Source organism: Harmonia axyridis, chromosome 4, assembly GCF_914767665.1.
Source record: "Harmonia axyridis chromosome 4, icHarAxyr1.1, whole genome shotgun sequence".
NCBI lineage: Eukaryota > Metazoa > Arthropoda > Insecta > Coleoptera > Coccinellidae > Harmonia > Harmonia axyridis.
In genome coordinates this window covers 29,024,171-29,045,390 of record NC_059504.1, presented here as the reverse complement: position 1 = coordinate 29,045,390, position 21,220 = coordinate 29,024,171, and the positions used below count along the sequence as shown (strand labels likewise).

The 21,220-nt window shown below is 32.1% G+C and overlaps 1 protein-coding gene across 2 annotated transcripts; it reads right to left on the bottom strand.

Moving 5' to 3' along the window:
• Nucleotides 1-4,733: 4,733 nt before the first annotated feature.
• LOC123678029 (basic helix-loop-helix neural transcription factor TAP) lies at nt 4,734-20,140 on the bottom strand. Of its 2 annotated transcripts, none has more exons than XM_045614798.1 (2): nt 20,021-20,140; nt 4,734-5,933 (listed from the first exon to the last, which is right to left on the bottom strand). In XM_045614798.1, exon 2 carries the CDS (start codon nt 5,930-5,932, stop codon nt 4,973-4,975), a length of 960 nt encoding a protein of 319 aa, XP_045470754.1. In that variant the 5' UTR covers nt 5,933; nt 20,021-20,140; the 3' UTR covers nt 4,734-4,972. The 2 variants fall into 2 exon arrangements, with proteins under 2 accessions (XP_045470754.1, XP_045470752.1); XM_045614796.1 differs by lacking the exon at nt 20,021-20,140 and adding an exon at nt 7,512-7,597.
• Nucleotides 20,141-21,220: the final 1,080 nt, after the last annotated feature.

Here is a 21,220-nt window from a genome sequence, read left to right as displayed (position 1 = left end):
TATATATTGAATACTTTGAATAATAAAAGATAATTGACTACTTGATGAAGGTTTTTCAATATAAATATCGAAAAATTGATAACATTTTGTCCTTTTCTCTTCACAATATAATACATCTATGTATGATATATTCGGTTTTTTTGTCTTGGGAAAAAACCGAATATATCATAAGTATATATTATATTGTGAAGGAAAAATGACACAATGTTGTCCATTTTTTGATATCTATAGCGAATACTTAGCGAGATATCATATCAGGCTTTAAGAATTACCTACGGAATTCTAGTATGAAGTTGTACTAATCAACTATTTTGCTAGAACTAGTGCTTTCAGCAAAATACTTTAGAAATGTCTGTTATATTAGAAGAGAGTAATTTCGAGATAAACAATATATGGAATGGTGATGAATCGGGATTCTCAATAGTTCCTTCAAAAATTTTCACCTCACGATGGGTGTACTAACCAGTGATGAAAAAAACAGCACGTGTACAGATAGGATTTATATTCCAGCAGATATTATTTTCCAAAAACACAAAATAAAAAATTTATTGATGGACAACGACCAACATGCTTGGCAAATTTATAGTATGCAGAATATTTATTATTTTCTGTATCTACCTGCTGAAATCCAAGATTTGGCTATTTTTGCTCTCTCGTTCTCATCCGTTGTTATATGGATCATAAGAAGTGCGTTATTTGTGAAGAAACTCACGAATTGTGAAATATCTCATCACTAATATCACAATATGTTTTCATTTCCGCGCGCTTAATGTCAAATTTGATGGTTCATGTTGCAAACAAAATTTGCTTACTGAAAATGACATATGTATGCTCCCTCTATCTATGTTTATTACTCTGATTTGCCAACTCATCATTACGTATATTTCCAATATTCTGTTCGTGGCTATTTTGTACTAAATCGTAACGTAACCAATATGATATAATTCAAAATAGCCTCGAGCAGAATATCGGTATCAATATTGTGCCGAAAAATTCAAATAAAACAAATGGAAATTACTCCACAAAGAAGGAAATAACTATATTGTATAAACATCATTTGATTTTTGATTTCTTTGATTAATTCTGGATAAAAGCTTACTTTTCAATTTGCTTTATTCACGCCTGTATATAAAATTGAGACGAGATTATATGAGGACGGAATCTGAACAGTTATGTTTCTGAAAAATCAGGCTACAATTAAAACAATTATTGCTAAAATCTAGGGTCCGAGAGAAAATGAACTATACAAACTTCGATGAGAGTTTGTTCGTTGTCTTAATTTTGCTGGTGTGGATAATTTACTTTGATGCGAGCGAAATTATGTTGAAAATATTTTGATAGTTAAATCGATTATTTATTCATACGTATGAAATGAATATCGTTTTCACAGAAACCTGTGTAAAAAAATCTTTGCATCTGATATCAGCGGAAAATTTATTCAATCGAATTTTATTCGTATTCCCACTCTGTGCAAATCGTTGCATTTCTGGGGTAACCACCGACTGATACGATAGACAGGGCTGTACGGCACCTATTCGTGTACGTTTGCAAGCGCTCACTACTTCAGATGTTACGTTTTCTAGTGGACCGAGTCAAACGCATCTACTACAGTAACATGTTCGAGGGGCTTGTGTTTGAGCGCCCCTGTATGTTTATGTGCTGGAGGGGTGGATACCAGTGCGACGCACCTGTTAAGCAAATTGTGATTTAACAGTCAGATTTTTAACGCTTATAAAAATTTGAGTACGCATTATGCATCAAGTTATTCATGGTCGTTCTGTTTGTTTTTTGGGAGATTTGGATGGGTGGGTAAACAGAAAGACTGGTTGGGTGGTTTAACGAGTGAGGTTATTCGATTTTGTGGCTGCTTGAGAAATTTCCTCCATATAGAATAGTAGAGCTGCGTGAACAAGAGTCCTATAAATTACACAAGAGAAGTTAATACTTCGATGATTTGCAAGTCACGAATTCCTTTCAATTACATTTTGAACATATGTATTAAATTTTCAAATTACGGGTGATACCTGCAAATGTTAGTTATAAATATTATCATAAATGTCTATTTGTAAACACGAACAATGCAGTAGAAACTCGAGCGGACCCAGCAAAAACGAAGAATACGATGAGGGTAGCAGAGATGAAAATATTGAGAACTATTAAAGGGGTAAGTTCGAGAGATCAAATAAGGAGCGAAGTTATAAGAAAAGATCTAAAGGTTCAAGATAAATTAAGATCCACGAGAGCTAGACGACGATATTGGAGAGACCACGTCGACAGAATGATGGAAGATCGATGGGCAAGATGGGCAAAGGATGGAAGACCAAATTCAAAGAGAGCCCCCGGCTGACCTCCCAAAAATGGCACGAAAGCTGGACATCTGCTTCCCAAGAGGCTGAATAGTAGAAGAAACAAGACTACGTCTTAAGAAAAGAGAAAGAAGAAGAACAATACAGTATAGGAAATTATTTCGGTTTATAATAGTTGATGATACGTTGTTCGAAGAACATAAATTTAAAACTTTATTACTCTTAACTCTTTGACATAATGACAATACAAAATTTCATTGAGGTTTTTGATTTCCTTATAATCAAAAAACTAAGATTGTTCTTATTTTCAAAGATAGTGATACATTTTGAAACTCATTGACGTTTTCAAAATTTTTACTTTTATCTCCCATTGCATTGCCGGATCAACATTGCCCATAGATCCACATTTCCCATAGATCCACATTGCCATAGATCGACATTGTTCATAAATCTATCTGCCCATATATATTCATTGATATCCGTATTGCCGGTAGATCCAGTCTCCATAAATAATATTATAATCCCAATTTTAAGATTTAAAATATGTGCACTTCTCCAGAAACGTCTCATTGGTTCTCAATAATCATCCACCCTGTATTAGTCTCGGCAAGTCGGCATTAGTATATACTTTGTATCGTATTATATTGATTATATATGAACTTTATTTCTCTGAAGCAATTATCCAATAGAAGTAGAAGAATGTTGATTTTCTCAATTTTTAGATTCCTAAAGGTTTTCCAGAGTCGATATATGGTTCTCGATGTGGCGAATTTTAGAATAATCGAGTGTTAGGTTGAGCCTTCTGTGTATATATAGTTTCTCTAATTCACTGTATTATTTTTGAAAATTATGGATTATTTCCATAAACATCGCTCAGTGATTTCTGCATTGAAAAATTATGTTTTGCACTAATGAAAATAAACACTGCATAGCCAGAAAAAAATTAAATTCGTGACAGGAGAGTTCCGAGTACCAACATATAATAATGAAATATAACCATGAAATCTGTGTGGAACTGAGATATTCAACTCTCTTTGATTCTCAGCAAATCAAAATCCGCAAGAATTGTAGTCAATAACTGCCGAAAACAATGGAGGGTATTCAAACAAGGATTTGGCAACTTTAAAAATGCAGGAATATCCTTATTACGGAATTAGGTTGCTCAAGTGATTAGTAAATTCATTATGTGCGCATCGATGTGTGTATTGATTTCGGGATTATTAATTATTCTCATTCTTTTACTTCCGGTTATGGGCGTATAAAAATTGAACTTTATAGAACTTTCGCCTAATAAAGACGGTTATTATCTATTATTATTATTTGCCTGAGTGAAAAGTGAGGATTTTGAAATCACAGAAATCAAGGAAGGAAATATTAGTTGAAATTTCGAACTCTATAACAATGATTGTAAAGGGTGTAAAATCTCACAATTATTCGAAGTTGCATTGCACAGATTCAATACACTTCCTGATAAACAGTGGCATGGCGAGAATTGAGGCGCCCCATCGCAATCACTCCCTATTAATTGCTCATCGCAATGTTGATTTTAACGCAAATTTTTATTTTTCCATGGTGGATATTACCTCAACTCTTTTTTTTACTATTTTCCATATATATTAATTACTGCGATTTTTCAAGTGATTTTACAATTATATTGAATCTAAATTACCAATTAAATTTGAGTTGGCGTGGTATCATGGAACTAAGACTGATTTTGATATTCAAAAATTCACTTGTTTTATTCTTCAGTTTCTTTAAATTTCATTGAAAATTTTAATTCATTTTAATGAAATTAAAGGCAATGAAATATACATATATTTACATTGGCGTACCCAAGAGGGGTATAGAGAATATATCCCCCTCAGGAGGAATATCCATTATATGTAACAACCTTATATATCACAATCTTATTATGAGTAAGCAAACTTTTTTGGAAAACTTCTTCAAAAGAAGGAAAATTTGAAATTTGTTTTTCTTTATCCCCCCCAAGGCTTATGTCTGGGTACGCCACTGTATATTTAGATAGATAAATGAAAAGTTATAGGGTGAATTTTTTTAGGAGATGTACCGATGAATGATGAATCCCTAAAACTTGGATGTTTAAGGTTTTTTCCATCAGTATGAGGGAATACTCTGTACAACTTGATATACAGGGTGTTCCTAAATTTATGCGACAAAATTTGTGAGGTGAAAGCTCGTATGAAATTAAAATGGGTCTTTCCTATAACAAAATTTCCTCTGCCCACCCTGTTCCGAGATATCACACTTGAAAGGTGGTTACTAAAATTTAGTTTGATATTCATCTAATTCAAAATGGTGTTCTCTTTATGAACTGTTAGCAATCACATAATTCATCAATTATTGATTCAGAAAATATTTAGATCAACGCAAAAACAATCAGTAAAACATATCCTTTTATTTCAAAAATAAGTCTCATCATAAATTTTTCTATACAATATAAAATATAAAAATAAAGTTATTGACATTTTAAATCACATGAGTAGATGACTAGAAACATTCACTGAATTGTAGGTACAGACAAGTAAAATAAAAAATATGAATTGCAACCTTCCTTTGGTATAATGGTATAATTGTCGAAAAAAATAAATAAAATTTTTAGGCTATTTTCGCTCTGGTTTCTTGAGTCCATAATGGGCATTAAGGCACTAGAACATCATATTTCCGTTGTAGTTGAAGGAACCGTTATAAAATGCATCATTTTCGTAATTACAATTATTATTGTAATTCCTCGGGCTTGCTTCATGAAAACGGTCACCACTATTATAATCTTGCATAAAACTCGCGTTCATTATACTTCCGCTCGTCACTACAGCGTTAGATAAACTCTGTCCCGGAAAGTTTCTCGAAGTTATCGAATTTCCATATTTGTTGATCGAAACTTGTACATTTCCCACATTCACAATCACATTGTCCTGGGAACCGCAACTATACTTATCGAAGTCATTCAAGGTTTCTGTTAAGGCGAAGATGTAGTTGTGGGCGAAGCGCAACGTTTCAATCTTCGTCAGCTTGGTATCTTCAGGAAAGGTGGGTAAGACGCACCGCAGCTTGTCCAACGCCTCGTTCAGCATGTGCATTCTGTTTCGTTCACGATCATTCGCTTTCAACCTTCTCACTCTCTTCAGTTTTTGCACTTGCGACGGGCTTCGCGCTCTAGAAACTCTATTTCTTCCTGTGGCGTACCTCTTCCTCGGCCTGGCCTCCTTCGTGGGTGTGGATGTAACGGCGGTGCCTCCATACAAACCGTTAACAAAAGCAGATTCCTCAGTTGGATCGAAATTTTGCGTTTGATCGTTGACCGGCACATCTTGATATATGATTTTTCGTTTGGGCTCTACGATGGCGTTTTGGAAGGCATGGCTGAAGTGGTTGTAAAGTGCTTGGTTTATCTGAGGTTCTTTTTTGATCGGCGTGTAATGATCGGGGATATCTTGACGTGTGTGGAGGCCTTTTTTGGTTTGGGTTGAGTACTCGCAGTCGTACTCGAAGTAATCGCTCTTATCGTCGTAGTATTCAGTTGATGAATTTGCTGTTTCGGATTTGAAGGACAGTTCGAATCCTGAGTCTATGCTGTCTTCGCTAGTGTCAAAGCTTGATCTGAACATTCTGAAATTAAGAAGTAACCTTCAGTTTAATACTATCGAATAAAAACTAAAACAACAAACAAAAATAAAATATTTATTAATACGTTGTATTGAATGAATATTATATTCATGCGAGGATATCAGTACTTCTTGTTAATGATTAGTAACATTCAGGAATTTAAGTTTATTCAACATAAACTCAGGAATTTTATAAATTATTTTAATATCGTAGTGGTATTTGAAATTTTCAAAATACCTATCGTGGTTTTGTAAACATAAGAATTCACATAATTTGAATAATAATTGATAAAAGACAATAATATATGACTATCAATTTTGAAATAGAATAGTTTCCAATATTAGTGAAAGATATATAGAACAGTCCAAAGGCCCATTTTATATTATCATAATTTATAAATACCCTGTACCGTGCTATTTAGTATATTCAATTTTTTTTATTTTCAGAAGATGACAACATTAATTCCAAGAGGAAATTAAACATTTCATAAAGATTTTATGGACAATAGAGTTTAGTTCTCTATAGGTAGACACTGAAATGTTTCATATGACGCAAAATTGTATAGTGGAAATTTGATGAAATTAACATAATTATTTCAAATTATCAATTCTTGGAAGAATATATATTCTTTTCTTTATCCTGTGTAAATATGAACAATCATTTTGATTATAAATTAAAAGAAATATATCTAGTATGGTAAGTATTCCTTGAGTTTTTTGAAGGAAGCGGCAAAGCTATTTCTGAAAATCATTGTCTTGAGGATGAAGGTCAAATGGAATAAATTTATAAAATGAACCGAAGATACTCTTAGATGTTAAACGACATATACTTCTTATATCGTAAAGAAATTTGCTCAAGTTTTATTAAAAGAAAGAACATTTCATTCAGTTAAAGTAGGTACCTACTTCAGAAATAGATTCTAAATACCTATTTCTTGCATTATCATACGCATTCGAATAGTGTAGGACAACTACAATTTTCAGAATGCAAAATAATTTTTCTTCACAAAAAAGGGCTCTTTCAAAAATTTTGTCAAATGCACTGGTATTACCAGTAAAGTTCTAATAATTGATATAATATTAATATTCTATAGCAACTAGTAATGAATACCAATAGCGTCAACTGAATCAATTCAAAATATCTAGACGAATTCAATTGAAAAAACCATTGGTGTTGAAAAAAATAACCTATTTTTTTTTCTGAATTTGATCAGCGGAATAGGGATTATCAATTTTTTCTTAGAATTGTGAAGATAATCGAGTGTCCACCTTTATTTAAATCACTTTATGCATCGAAGTACTTTCATACTTAAGTATTTTCAGATTACGCCAAAATAGGCGAAAGCTAATCGAATAATAGAAAAAAACCAAATAATTGCTACCAAACTAATAACAAATTTAGAGTAAGTTCTCAAAATATTGAATGAAAAATCAAAGAAAAGCCACTTTTGAATAGGTATCTGGTATTCATTCCTTGACAATGGTTAGTTCGCACACAGAAATGTTATTAAAAATTTTTACCGAAACATCCTAGGTTTATAGTAAATATTCCTTGCTCAACTCCAGCAAAAATTTCACCTACCTATTAAGGTATTCATAAACTATCACTACACTATCATCTCCAAGCACTGTTTCCGTTCTGCATTAGCTAGTCCGTCTGGCGAAACCACTAAGGATGGAATAAAATATCAACTAAATGAGTATAAAGGGTGTTTGATTTTATAGGTGGCCCACCCCTCTACCGTTTAACTTAACGTTCGAGGCACGTAAGGAAGTACGTCATTGGCCACTAGCTACCACCCTATTCCCTGACTGATGGGGTACTTGTTGTGAATGCCTGTTGCAGCCCTCAAATCCTTGTAGTGCGGCAAAAACAATTTTTTCTATGAATTTTTCAATTTCCTGATTCATTGTTAAATGGTCCGTAATAAAAATAAAGGCGTGTTGGTTGAAATGTATCGAAGAAAAGTTATTTTCTTTTTACTCTTTGAATTGAAGCCTATTGTTTCTACAGTAGTAAATAAAAGATTGCGGTAACCATGACAGTACAATTCACAATATTATTTTTTCTTATGCAATATTACATTTTAAAATTTCTTTCACAACAAAGAAAAACATACAGGTTTAACGTTAAAAATTGAAACTATTCGACACATATAGAATATATTTTATAATGTAATAAGTTTATGACTTTCGATAAAAAGGCAAGAGCGAATGTTACAAACGATAATTCACATATTAGTGCAGGAAAATTACATTCGTCTTTAAATTAAAATAACAACTCAGTATTCAGCTAAAGTTCAAAGTTCAAAATGTTTTCATGAAAGCTTTTTACTATTGGTCAATGAAAAAAAGTGAAATATATGTATTCGGCGCATAAAAATTCAATAAACAGAAGTTAAACCATCCAAATAACATTTATTTTAAAACATTTCTATGAAGGTTAAAATGTCTTGATTCTGTAGCTACAATAATCTACAGGGTAGCTCACATAAAACAATCCAGACAAAGTATTACTTCTGGAGAACTCGAAAAAAGAGAAAAAGAATATCTCGTGATTCAACACATTCTGGTATTCGTTTCGGTGAACAAACCTGATTGGAAGGGATGAATGAGTGAATAGCATTTGGTTCTTCAGTGAAGATTTATCTGATTATGTGCCTGTGCAGAAATCGCTTAATCGATTCTTCAAATTTCGTATTGCAGTTGAGAAATAATTCATTAATTCTTGTCACAAAAAAATTTGTAGTTTTCATTTGGAGAAATGAAAATTTTTTTCAATCGTATCTCAATTGCATATTATGTCAATGAAGAATTTCAAAATTTTTATCATGGAACTACCAATTTTTAAAAACACTATTTTATGTCAATTGTGATTTATCGCTTTCTTGGTAATATTTTCATTCATTCTGAATTCTCAACTTGAAATACACGAGAATGATGTTTTTTTTTTTTTTTTTGAACTCTTATTAGATTATATTTTTCATCAGAATGTGAAAATTTGAAAAATTTTTGAATTCATCTTTGGAATAATTGAGATACAATTGAAAAATCTTTCAATTTTCAAATGCATATAATTCAGAAACTAGGTATACATGTTTTTGTCGAAACTGCCATACAAATATTCCTCCAAAAAAATGAAAGAATTTGAGAATGCAAAATTAAAGAATCGATAGAGAGCTTTCCGCTGAGAATCAAAATGAATTGGTACTGAAGAACCTAGTGAGAAAAATAGTGTGCTTCCTTAAGTGGTTGAGTTTCCGCACGAATTTTGGTATTAATCAAAATGATCAAAATTTGTTCAATTGTTCATCTTTTTTTTTTAATTTCAGGTGTTATTTCCTTGAATGCTCAGATTCTTAGGTGATGATCTTCTAGAGGAGAAACTATTTTCCTATAGGTTTAAAGGAACTGTTCTCAAATTGTTGGATTCTTTCTGGAAAAACGTAGGACTCAAAAGATAAACTTGAATGATATCTAGTCTTCAGAACATGAAATAACCCGTGGTGTGCCCCTAGGATACGTGCTGAAACCAATAATTTTCATTATCTACATCAATGATATAAACATTGAAAATTGTAATTGCTTGTGCCTCTACTCTTGTTTGAATTAATTTTTGATTCATTGATCTGATTTGTTTTCCTCTACGATTTCGTGCCAACCTACTGTCCAAACTATTGTAATATGATTGGAAAATAATCTCCAAGACATAATAGAATTAAAAAAATCAAAAGATAGTTTGCTGCAAATTGTCTCAAATGTAATTCCAGCAAGACAGTCAAATTAGTACATATTTGGAAATAAACAGAACTAGCTACTTCCAAATTTTTTAGTGTTGTCTCAAATAATAGGTTGAACAAAGTTGACTTTTGCTCTCTGATAGACTGTAGTTGACAAACCATGTAAATATGAAGGCAATAAATCATTATTATTATTATTATGGGAAAAAATGTTGGGCAAAGGAACTATTACTGTTCAGAAATGATCGGAAGGCATTTCGAATTGAACTTAAAATTAATTCAGAAATTCGACCACTTGATACTCTTCAGCTTTATCTAGTTACAGAAATATTCAACTAGATTTTTCTATGTGAATAATAAATAAATTTTCTTGTATATTGAAATAGAAAACGACATTAAAAGCAAGTTAAACCTAAATGAAATCACATAATTCATTCAATAATAAATCAAAGATATATCTGAGCATATGAATTCAATTCATGGTTATTGCTATACATGAATAAGTTATACAAATACCCCTACTGAAAAGTTAGTTCATTGGTAACTGTTAAAAAAAATAATGTTTGATTTATAGCATTCTCACGTAAACGGCAACGACATTTCGATTGGGTTAGATCGCATATTTGCTCAGTTTTTCATTATATTCGTGGAAAATTCAATCTTAGCTAACAGGTGAATGATATACATCCTGGAAAATGTCATCGGAACCATTAATTGCATTGGAAGGACTATATTCACATCAATGATGCCTCAATTGCGAAGGGTCCTTCCTGGTTATTAATTAATGGAAGGCGATAATAACTCTTACCTTACCATAAAATTATAATTTATTCAGGATACTTATTGGTGAACTAAATCAAATCATCAATACAGAATTCGTGCAATATTCTTACATTATTCGATGTTTAACTTTTCGCTGATGCTGGATATACTAGTTGGTCTCCTTAGAAGTTTAGAGTTTCCAAGACTATGGTTGCATAATTTGTACTTTCTTCACTTAAACTGAAATTTGAACTACAAAAGGATTTCCATACACCGTGATGGACATATCAGCAAATCTTATCAGTAAGCAGTACATAGAATGATGTAATAATTTAACACAACACAATATTTTTTATTAGGCACTGAATCATGAATGAAGGGCATTCTATGCAGAATGCCATTTTTATGCATTATCTTGCATTTATCTATTCCGGATGAAATTTATTTTCATATTGAAATTTACAGATTTTTGAGAATAAATACCTCAACCCTGAAAATTTGATGACTAACGCATTTGGCATATTTCGGTCGAGAGTTTTTTGTTTGTTTTCCATGTGTGTACATGGCGTTTCAGATGGTAGGTATTGCTCGGGGGTAAAATTCGATCGTTGAGAACCACCTCAAGTAGAGAAGGACCTTTCTTCATCCACTGAGGTAACTGGGCAGTATTTTAATTTGGGTGTATTTTAATGCATATTAGCACTCAATTGACTGGACAAATTTCAACCCGGTTCAAATTTCAAATTCTGTAAAATTTGTAGCATTGTTAAAAAAAAGAAGAGCTAATAGGAGCTATGTTTTTTATACATACTTGCATCTTCTAAGAAACCTTAGACTCACAAACTGAAAGTTTCAACCGCATTTTTGATTTCCTCGAGATGTTCATTGTCAAACATATTCAATTCATGTTTCCCTCCGATCGTACGTAATCACTGGTTCGGTGTCTAGGAATGAAGATAAATATCCCAAAGGGTTTATATTTAGTAGCTACTGGAGAAGGCGAAGATAATACGCAAATATAAAATTTCATGCTCAATGGAAGTCAAATGATATTTTGAAAATGTCGAAATATTTCATATCACAATTGGTTTTCGAGGTACAAGCCTGCCACAGTCCGACATCATCTTAATAATATACTAAGTTTGGTAGAGCAGTCCTTGAGTGTTAAAGTGAAACTTACGAACTGTGGGCGTCATCTTCAAGGCCCGGTCGGGTATAAATTCGTTCTCGACGACCCATGATTCGATTTTTCTATCAATTCGAAAACGAGATTTTTTCTTATTCGATCCATTTGTTCCACAGCAGCAAACAATGAAATTCTCCCAACCGTTAAATATCACCCTTTACCTAAAATTTATTGGTTTCCACCTAGTTCTTTTATATAACGAATTACACGCCTCTAAATAACGCAGCCCTTTTTCCAATTTTCTTTCTTGCTATTCCATCGAAATTCCGTGACGAACACCATGTGTTCACGATAAAACGGAATAGGGACCAATAAATATTTGAAATTTTTCATCACATTACGTTTTTTCATGTGACAAATCAATATCGTCAATGATTTTTGCCTCGGCAACCCTTTGATTTCATGCCGATGGTGATTTATACCTTTTTTCATGGTCAAATCGCTCAAGGGGTTGCCGTCATGAAGCCTATACGTGAAGAGTTTTATTGGAGAAGGGTTTTAACCAGGTGTTGTTGAAATAAAATAATTTAGTTGCAGTTTATGATTCACTGCTCTTAGGTTATTCCAATCTCAACTGATGAACAATGTTATGAAGGTCGAAAGGGTCTACTTAATAAAGGCAATGAAGAATATCAATATTATGACATCATTATACCAAAACCTTCACTATCTGATATATCTCTTTGATATTTGGTATAATTTTTAGCCGATTACTCAATTGTACAGTTTTGGATAATTTGTTTTTCTTTTGGTTAGTTTTGATATTTACTCAGTTGGAATTGCATTTCTATACAAAAAAAGTTTATATCAAAATGATATTTCAGATAGTGAAGGTTTTGGCAGAATGACGTCATAATTCTGATATTTACATTGGACTGCCTTCATCGAGTAGACTCATTCAACCTTTATAATTAAAAGTAATAATTTCTCAATCAGAGTCATCATCAACCAAAAGATTGAAATGAATTCTCTAAACTTGTTATTTCAATTGTAAATGATGATTTGCATATCGATTTCACAGTAGAGTAAGAGAGGAGATCTATGGCTATCTGTTGAAATTGCTTTTTCTGTGATTCATAACAGAGGAACTTCCTTTTCAGTTAACCTAAGGTAGTAAGCAGTTGCGAAGCGTGACAAGGTAGGCAAATTCAATAATGAACTACTATACTATTTTTTATAATTAGTAGAGGAAGAAATATCAATATTATGTCATCACTGTGCCAAAACTTTCACTATCTGATATATCTCTTTGATATTTGGTATAATTTATTAGCCGATTACTCAATTGTACAGTTTTGAATAATTTATTTTTCTTTTGGTTAGTTTTGATATTTTCTCAGTTGGAATTGCATTTCTATACAAAAAAAGTTTATATCAAAATGATATTTCAGATAGTGAAGGTTTTGGCAGAATGACGTCATAATTCTGATATTTACATTGGACTGCCTTCATCGAGTAGACTCATTTAACCTTTATAATTGAAAGTAATAATTTCTCGATCAGAGTCATCATCAACCAAAAGATTGAAATAAATTCTCTAAACTTGTTATTTCAATTGTAAATGATGATTTGCATATCGATTTCACAGGAGAGTAAGAGAGGAGATCTATGGCTATCTGTTGAAATTGCTTTTTCTGTAAATCATAACAGAGGAACTTCCTTTTCAGTTAACCTAAGGTAGTAAGCAGTTGCGAAACGTGACAAGGTAGGAAATTCAATAATGAACTACTATACTATTTTTTATAATTAGTAGAGGAAGAAATATCAATATTATGTCATCACTGTGCCAAAACTTTCACTATCTGATATATCAATTTGATATTTGGTATAGGTAATTAATTAGCCATTTATTCAATTGTACAGTTTTGGATAATTTATTTTTCTTTTGGTTGGTTTTCATCTTTTCTCATTGGAATTGCATTTCCATACAAAAAAGTTTATATCAAAGAGATATTTCGGAATAGTGGAGGTTTTGACAGGACGACGTTATAATTTTTTATTTTTATTTATAAATTTCTCTTCGACACCTGGGTCATTAGCGATTTTGGTACAATAAAATTTACATTTCATTTACAAAGTTTAGATATTCATATTGGAGTACATTTATCAAGAAGACTCTTTTGACCTTTATAATTCAAAATAATCATGTATTGATTAGAGTAACCATCAAACAAAAGATAGAATTAAATTCTCTAAAATTGTTATTCCAATTGTAAATAACGATTTGCATATCCATTTCACAGAAGAGTAGGATATGTGATGTATGGCTACCTGTTGAGAGTGCTATCTCTGTATATCATAACAGAGGAACTTCGTTTCAGTTAACCTGAGGTAGTGTAAGCAGTGGCCAAGTGTGAGTATAGACAAGCCTAAAAGTCATTAACGCTCGGTTTTGAAAAAATGGCAACATTTTAATGTGAAATGATAAGATAAATCCACAAGGCTTGTGTGGATGTAGAACAACAAACAAACTGTACTGTTTTCCCTATATGCTCTTCGGAGATTATTCATCATGGGCGAAAGAGGGAATTACTACCATAAAAAACTTTGTGACTAAAGCAGATAAACATTTTACTTTTAAGGAACATAGTTCCTCGAACAAATTTTTCGTTCTTCCATATGCTGGGGATATGGATATATTTAGTGCTTTTCATTATGTTCAAAGTGTTTTTGCTCGTCACGTAACTCGTTTATTTTATTTCATTCTCTTTTGTTGGATATATAATCTGATTATATTATTTATTGTAATAACATTACAAAAATCAAATTTTTGCTTTGATCCCTTAATTCCCAAATGAAGTTATAAGTAAATTGTCTAACCAAAAATTTTACCCACGCTTCGGTTCTGAGTGTAAGTTTGTAAATTCAGATATTTTTTCGAACTATGAGACACCAATCAGGAAATATAGTTTTGATATTTATTCCGTTCACTCGATTGTACACTTTGGATTATTTATTTTTCTTTTGGTTGGTTTTGATATTTCGTCAGGAGGAATTGTATTTCTAGACAAAAAAATATATAGCGAAAAAATATAGGTATCAGTGAAAGTTTTGGCACAATGATTTCATAATTTAGATATTTATATGATGTTGTTTTTAGTTGTTACTTTTCAAAATATTGCGAATATTCGCTTCATGTTCTGAAAAATATGTTCTGCAGAGCGATTATCTTACCACATATATACTCAGTTCTATAGATATTCAGTGTTATCATTAGAAATTGTTCCCGAAACAACTCTGAGGATTCTTCATTCGAATTGACAAAAGTTCAATACTTTGTGTTCGATCCAGACATAATTTCTAAAACCTATTCCGACTCCTTGATGATGAGCTTATCTTGAGAATTCATTAGAAATATGAACAATGTCTCTGGCTATGCAGAATTGTCCACATAAAATAGTTTGACCAGAGTATGAGGTTAATTTTTAATTGGGGAGTGGTACATCTGTTGTGACTGTATGATTTTTTTTCTAAGCAAAGTGTCAACATTTAGCAACATAAAAAATTATTTTGCGTTCGTTTCTTCGTAAGAAACTTATTTTTGGGAATTATGGGTGAAGAACATTAGTTATAGGTGGTCGAGTGATAGCCAAATTTCCCACTGTTCATTTGCAAATAATTATAGTCGTTATGTATTTGACACTCTTCAAATGATGTCTCAAAAAAGTCTAGAACTGTCAAAAAAGGAGACCATTATAGGATCTCCCCTACCAATCCGATTTTCGCGAAAATTACTTCAACTACAGCTAACGAGTCCAAATAAGTTTCAAGGTGCCTTCTATGTTTATAAGCTACCTACAAGTTTGATATTTCAATATAATTAGTATTTTCGTTACTTAGTCCTTATTAGGTACCCGCAACTATACCTTACATCACTATCATTTTAAATAATAAACCAACAACATACTGTTAACGATCATCTCTAAGTTAATATGATTATCGCCCGAAAATAAAAGATTTTTTTTTGTTTTTTATCTTTACTAGTATTATTAATTTCAAATTGCTATTTGGGCTGATTTAATTATTCTGATATTTTGCTATTCCAATTATACCATCAACCCTATTGACACCCTATATCACAAGTGATTGATGACTTAATCCTCTGTAAATGAAAGCAGTATATGAATTTTCTGATTTGATCATAGCCGTCAAAGTATTGACATAATATAAAACGGTAATGAATAAACAAAATTTTCATAAAGAACAAGGGAATATACACGAACACGTGCAAAGTCGAAGTGTCTGGTAGCTCTTCCCAAAATTTTTTGTTAATACCGGATTTGTTTATTCTGGTTCAAATAATTATTTACAAATCACTTGTTATGCTAGTTGTCATCTGATAACAACAGATAAAATGAACAAACGTTTCATACATTTCAACTTTAATTAATATTATTTCATTGAAGCTTTTTATGTTGTTATGTATAGGGGAAAATATAATTATTATGTTGATGAAGAATAAATATAATATTATAAATTACTCAAAAAACTGAGAGAACTTTTCTCACATCGAAACTCGACATTAGTAGAGGTTGATAATACTTTTCATATGTCGTAGAAGGCTCGGATTCTAACTTGATGGAAATTCTTATCAGAAATACAATTACGATTTGATCTATTTCCATATTAATAAATTAATATTTTGATTTATTGATGTGATTAGCGAGGAGCAACTAACTCAAAAAAGTGATCATCATTGAAAATGAATATTCATACTCTTATTGAGGTCTTACAATTCCAATAAAAAGTCGACTTTTTTAATGGATATCTTTGGGATTACAGACACAACATTCATCAATATATTACGAAAATCAAAGAAATTTAATGAATTATTTTTCAAATTACGTTGGCACATAATATACATATAATCATACCCTTATTTCATATAATATATTTCATTTTTAAAAGAGCAAATTGACATATTTTTCAATCAACTAACTGCATGAATAAACTATTATTATAACTTGCAACGTCAAATCTCCTTTGACCTATTTCACCAGGTTCCTGGAAGGGACCTACACTGCAATAGCATATTGTAATTATGATTATGATTCATTAGTCTATTGTAATCGAGTTCAATAAATTCAATAACCCAAAAATCTCTGAAATTTCTCTAAATTACCAAATGAAAAATTTACCTGTACCTATAGATACATTGTAACGAAAAAAGTATGAAGCAAAACATCTAGAAAATGGTTAATTTTGACTAAGAGCATAAGGTCATTTTTTCGTATACCTACTCGTTTTTTCTTTCTTAAAGAATTCTTTTGGTTTGGTTTCTGAACTCTTCGAAAGGAATCCCGCGAAGACTACTTTTATTATTTTCCTTTCATCGCAGATGATTTTGAATTATGAAAATTCCTTCTTCTTCTTCTCTTATTTAGGTCGTATATCTTAATTCTAAAATTCAACATTTTTTTCTGCGGCAAGTTCGAACGATCCAAATTGGTTCTCGGATTGAATTGCCAATGATGCTAAGGTTAATCCCTAATCCAGCAGCCCCATTGCGTTTTACCAGAGCGTCCCTAATATTGATCGACGTACCTGATACATGAATATCTGATGCAACGCACAAAAGTATCTAATCTCCTTCAATCTTAAAACATTTCAACCGAACCATGAAATAATACTTTAATCGCCCTGTAATGGACGAATGCGGACAATAGGTGTTACATATTACTGAAGGGAAGTGAAAATTTTTTCATTGTGGGTTTAAGTCAGCTAAGGGATTTAGCACTGTTATCTTTATGCTACAAACTTGTTTTCACTTATGAAAGTTATAAGTTCGACGATTCAACAATATTAAATTCAATGGGGAATTCTAATTGTGGATTGAAATATAAGTTCCTGAAAATATTTCTAGTAACTTATGTTTTTCTTTCACCTTTATTAGATACTAATTTTTTTAACGGACATTACCAAAGTAGTTGGCACAACAGTTTTTATATTCTTAAGGAGTTTGAGCGTAATTTTCCATTAGTTTTCGTATTATTTCATCTTAAATGTGTTTTTAGATATTTACTATCCACAAAAATATTGATTGAACGAAGAAAAAGTCTGTTCTTATTTCGTATGAGAAAATATCGAAACTCTGATCGAAAACTCAGCAAAACTCATCAAAAATCAACCGTTATTTTCATCATTCATTTTCAGGAGTCAGTAAACGCTACGCGAAAATGTTCATTTTCGAGATAAAGGATGTTGAAGTTGAATATTTTTCGTCATAGCTACTACAATTCTCCAGATATTCAGCTGAAATTTGGCGAAGATGTTACTTATACTTTGAGGTTTGGATCGAGTGTGTCAAAATCAACAGGTTTATAATTTTTCTGAAACAATATCGACTACTCATTTCCAAAACATTTTGGCGTGCAACACAGCTATTTCAAAAAAATATGAAAATATTTTTCCATTTTGGATCTTTCTGATTCCATAATTTTTTTTTTATTTCCAAATAAATATGACATATCCTGCAACTCAAGAGAGAATTGCTTCACAATTTTCTGCTCGAAAGTAGTAGTATATAAGTACAAAAAAAGAAAAAAAGAAAAATCTTTTATTTTTCATTTTAATTCCTTGAGGAGAGAAGGGACATTATTCCAGAAAAAAATTCACTCTGTAGGTAGACTATTCCAGAAAATTCATGTCATATGATGTAAACCTCAAAGTTGAATTTTTTCGCCAAATTTCAGCTGAATACCGTTAGAAATGTGGATGCTATGACAAAAAAAATTGAAACAACCTATCTTCAACATTATATATTTCGAAAGGGAAACGTCGTTTGACACAAGTTGTACAGGGTGTCCGAAATTCGATCTTCTGGTCTCCTTTTTCGAAAAAATAAGATATCAGAAATGATGACCTTGAAGACCATAGAGATATCTCGATTCGTTCTCGAGTTAGAAGGCGTTTCTATAAAATGAATTTTTCAAATATGTATTTCGATATATCTTGGTTTCCGTTCGAGATATTCGAAATATCTTAAAGAATTGACTACTCGAAAACAGATCATTTTCCTCAAAGTAGTTTACTACTTGGGTGGATATTATTTTTTCAATAATTTTGGAGAATATTGGAACTAATGAAATGGGCCTGTAGTTATCATTATCTTTGCTATCACCTTTTTTGTAAATAGGGATTACTTTTGAAACTTTCGGAAAGCATCCTGTTGTTAAACATTTGTTTATTAGCTTAGTGAGATGAAGGATGATTCCGTTTATGTTAGTTTTAAGTATTTGAACTGATAGTCCGTAATAGTCAGTGCTTCAGCTATTCTTAATGTTTTTCACTACTTCGCGGACCTCATTAAAGCTTACCTCACGAAATCTGAACTTGATATCGGGCGGTACTTGTTTTTTGAAAGATTTGTCAAATTGTCTGGGAAGATGTGATGCTATTTTCTCCGGAATTGTGGAGAAATAATGGTTGAACACCTCTGGAGCAATTTCTATAGGAGTCGAAGCCTTTGCTTTCTGTAAATGAGCATTTCCTAATTTCCAAGCAGTTTCACATTTATTATTTGAACGTTTAATTTTTTCATTATAGTAAGCCATTTTAACTTTCCCTATCTCCCTTCTATACGTCCTAGTTAGATTGTTTTTAACACTCAGATGGTTATCTGACCCATATTTCGCGTACAATTCCCGAACAAATAGGAGAGATGATTTCATCTCTCGAAGCTCTTGAGAAAACCACCCGGAGTCTTTTTTCGTGTTATTTACCCTCTTATTTTGCATAGGAAAAGACATCCTGAAGATATCTACAATTGTGTCATGAAATTTATGAAAACATTCATTGCAATTAGATTGAGTATTTATGAAATTCCAATTTACATTTTCGAGTTCTTGGTGCATAGTACTGAAACCTCTCTGTGTTAGAGGCCTTTTTGTTCTGTGGATATAGTAAGAGGTCACACTAGAGTCACTTAATTGCAAGAACTGCGCATCATGTGATATAGTAAGAGGTCACACTAGAGGCACTTAATTGCAAGAACAAGAAGTTTTTATAACACCCATAAGTTCATTATATGTCTCAAAGTTTGTAAATATATTATCAATGCAATTCTTATTTTTAGTTGGTTCAAATATTTTCTGTTCAAAACCAAAGGTCGTCACAAGATCAACAACTGCTTTTGACTCTCTATCCAAAACAAAATCAATATCACAACTTACATTAAACTTAACATTGAATTCCCTTATACTTATTAACACTTGAGCAGTTGAGGACTGATTCTAGGTTGAAAATGAAGATATCAAAGTTTCTAGATGGTGATGAATAAATACATACAATGATATAACCTGTTTCAAGGATCTTAACCGCGGACAACTAGCAGTGTACCTCTATGGATTTTTTCCTGATATACTCAACGATTGAGCACTCTGAACAAACCATTTGGGAATTTACCAGTATCATTGTACCTCCATGTCTTGATGTTTGCCTTGTGAAGGCATGTCCTACATACCAATCGTCAATGCACATGCCCTTATATTCCTCCTTTCTGAGCCAATGTTCAGTAACACATATCACGTCATATTTTATTGGTTGAGCGTAAATCAAACCCTCAAAGTCATTTATTTTATTTCTGATACATTGAGGGTTTAAATGTAACAGATCGAGACTGTCAGAATTTTTAATATGATTTAGATCGGGAATAAATACATTTTTTCGGCAACCGTCCGGGAAGTGCTCACTTCCCGGACGCTTTTTCTCTGAGAAAGTAGCATTTCCCGGCCTAGTCCGGAAAGTACGTACTTCCCGGACTAGGCCGGAAAAGAATCAAAGAATCCATAGCAACTGAGATAACGGCTGACAGTTCATATGAAATTAGTTGTCAAAAATTTGCATGTTTTTTGATCGCAATCGCAATAAAATATGGAAAGCAGCAGCGATAGTGTTATTTTACATGGTTGCCGAAAAAATATTGTACGCAACACGCCCGAAAATGGTTTTTTTGGACTCACAGACTTCCAGGACGAGCGTAAGCGAGTCCTGGAATTTTGTCTATTCGTCCAAAAAAACCCTATTTTCCGGACTTGTTACGTAAATTACTATTTTATGCCCTTGTCAGTGCTTGCTTACTCGTCGATAATGTCCTTAAAGGAACTGTATTTATCTGGTAATTTCGACTTCAGTGCTATACATTCTGCTTCAGGGAAGGTTTTCCTCATCATAGTTTCAAAATCCTCGACTTTGTTGTTAGGGGTAATTCTTGAAACAAATAATGCGGTTATTGCGGTCTTTTTTCCAATAGCTTTAATTGGATTGTCTCTACTCTCACCAATTATATTCCAGTGATGTCTTTTTGTCTTCAATGCTTTGTAGTTGGATTTGTTTGTATCGTTTTTATTGACAATCTCATTCTTTGCGTCATCTGTCAAATTATCAACAGTATTTATAATAATGGGACTACGATTTGTTTTAACTGATATACTCTTTATTTTCGACAATTTTCCATTCCTGTTCCTCTCCCTTATATTTCTTCTTCTCTCTCTAACGTCAGTAATTAAATGTCTGCTTCATCATAGGTAGATTTCATACACTTACTCGTTGAATCTGACAAGGATGATGAACTGTTTACTGACCTTGACATTGGTCCATTATTTA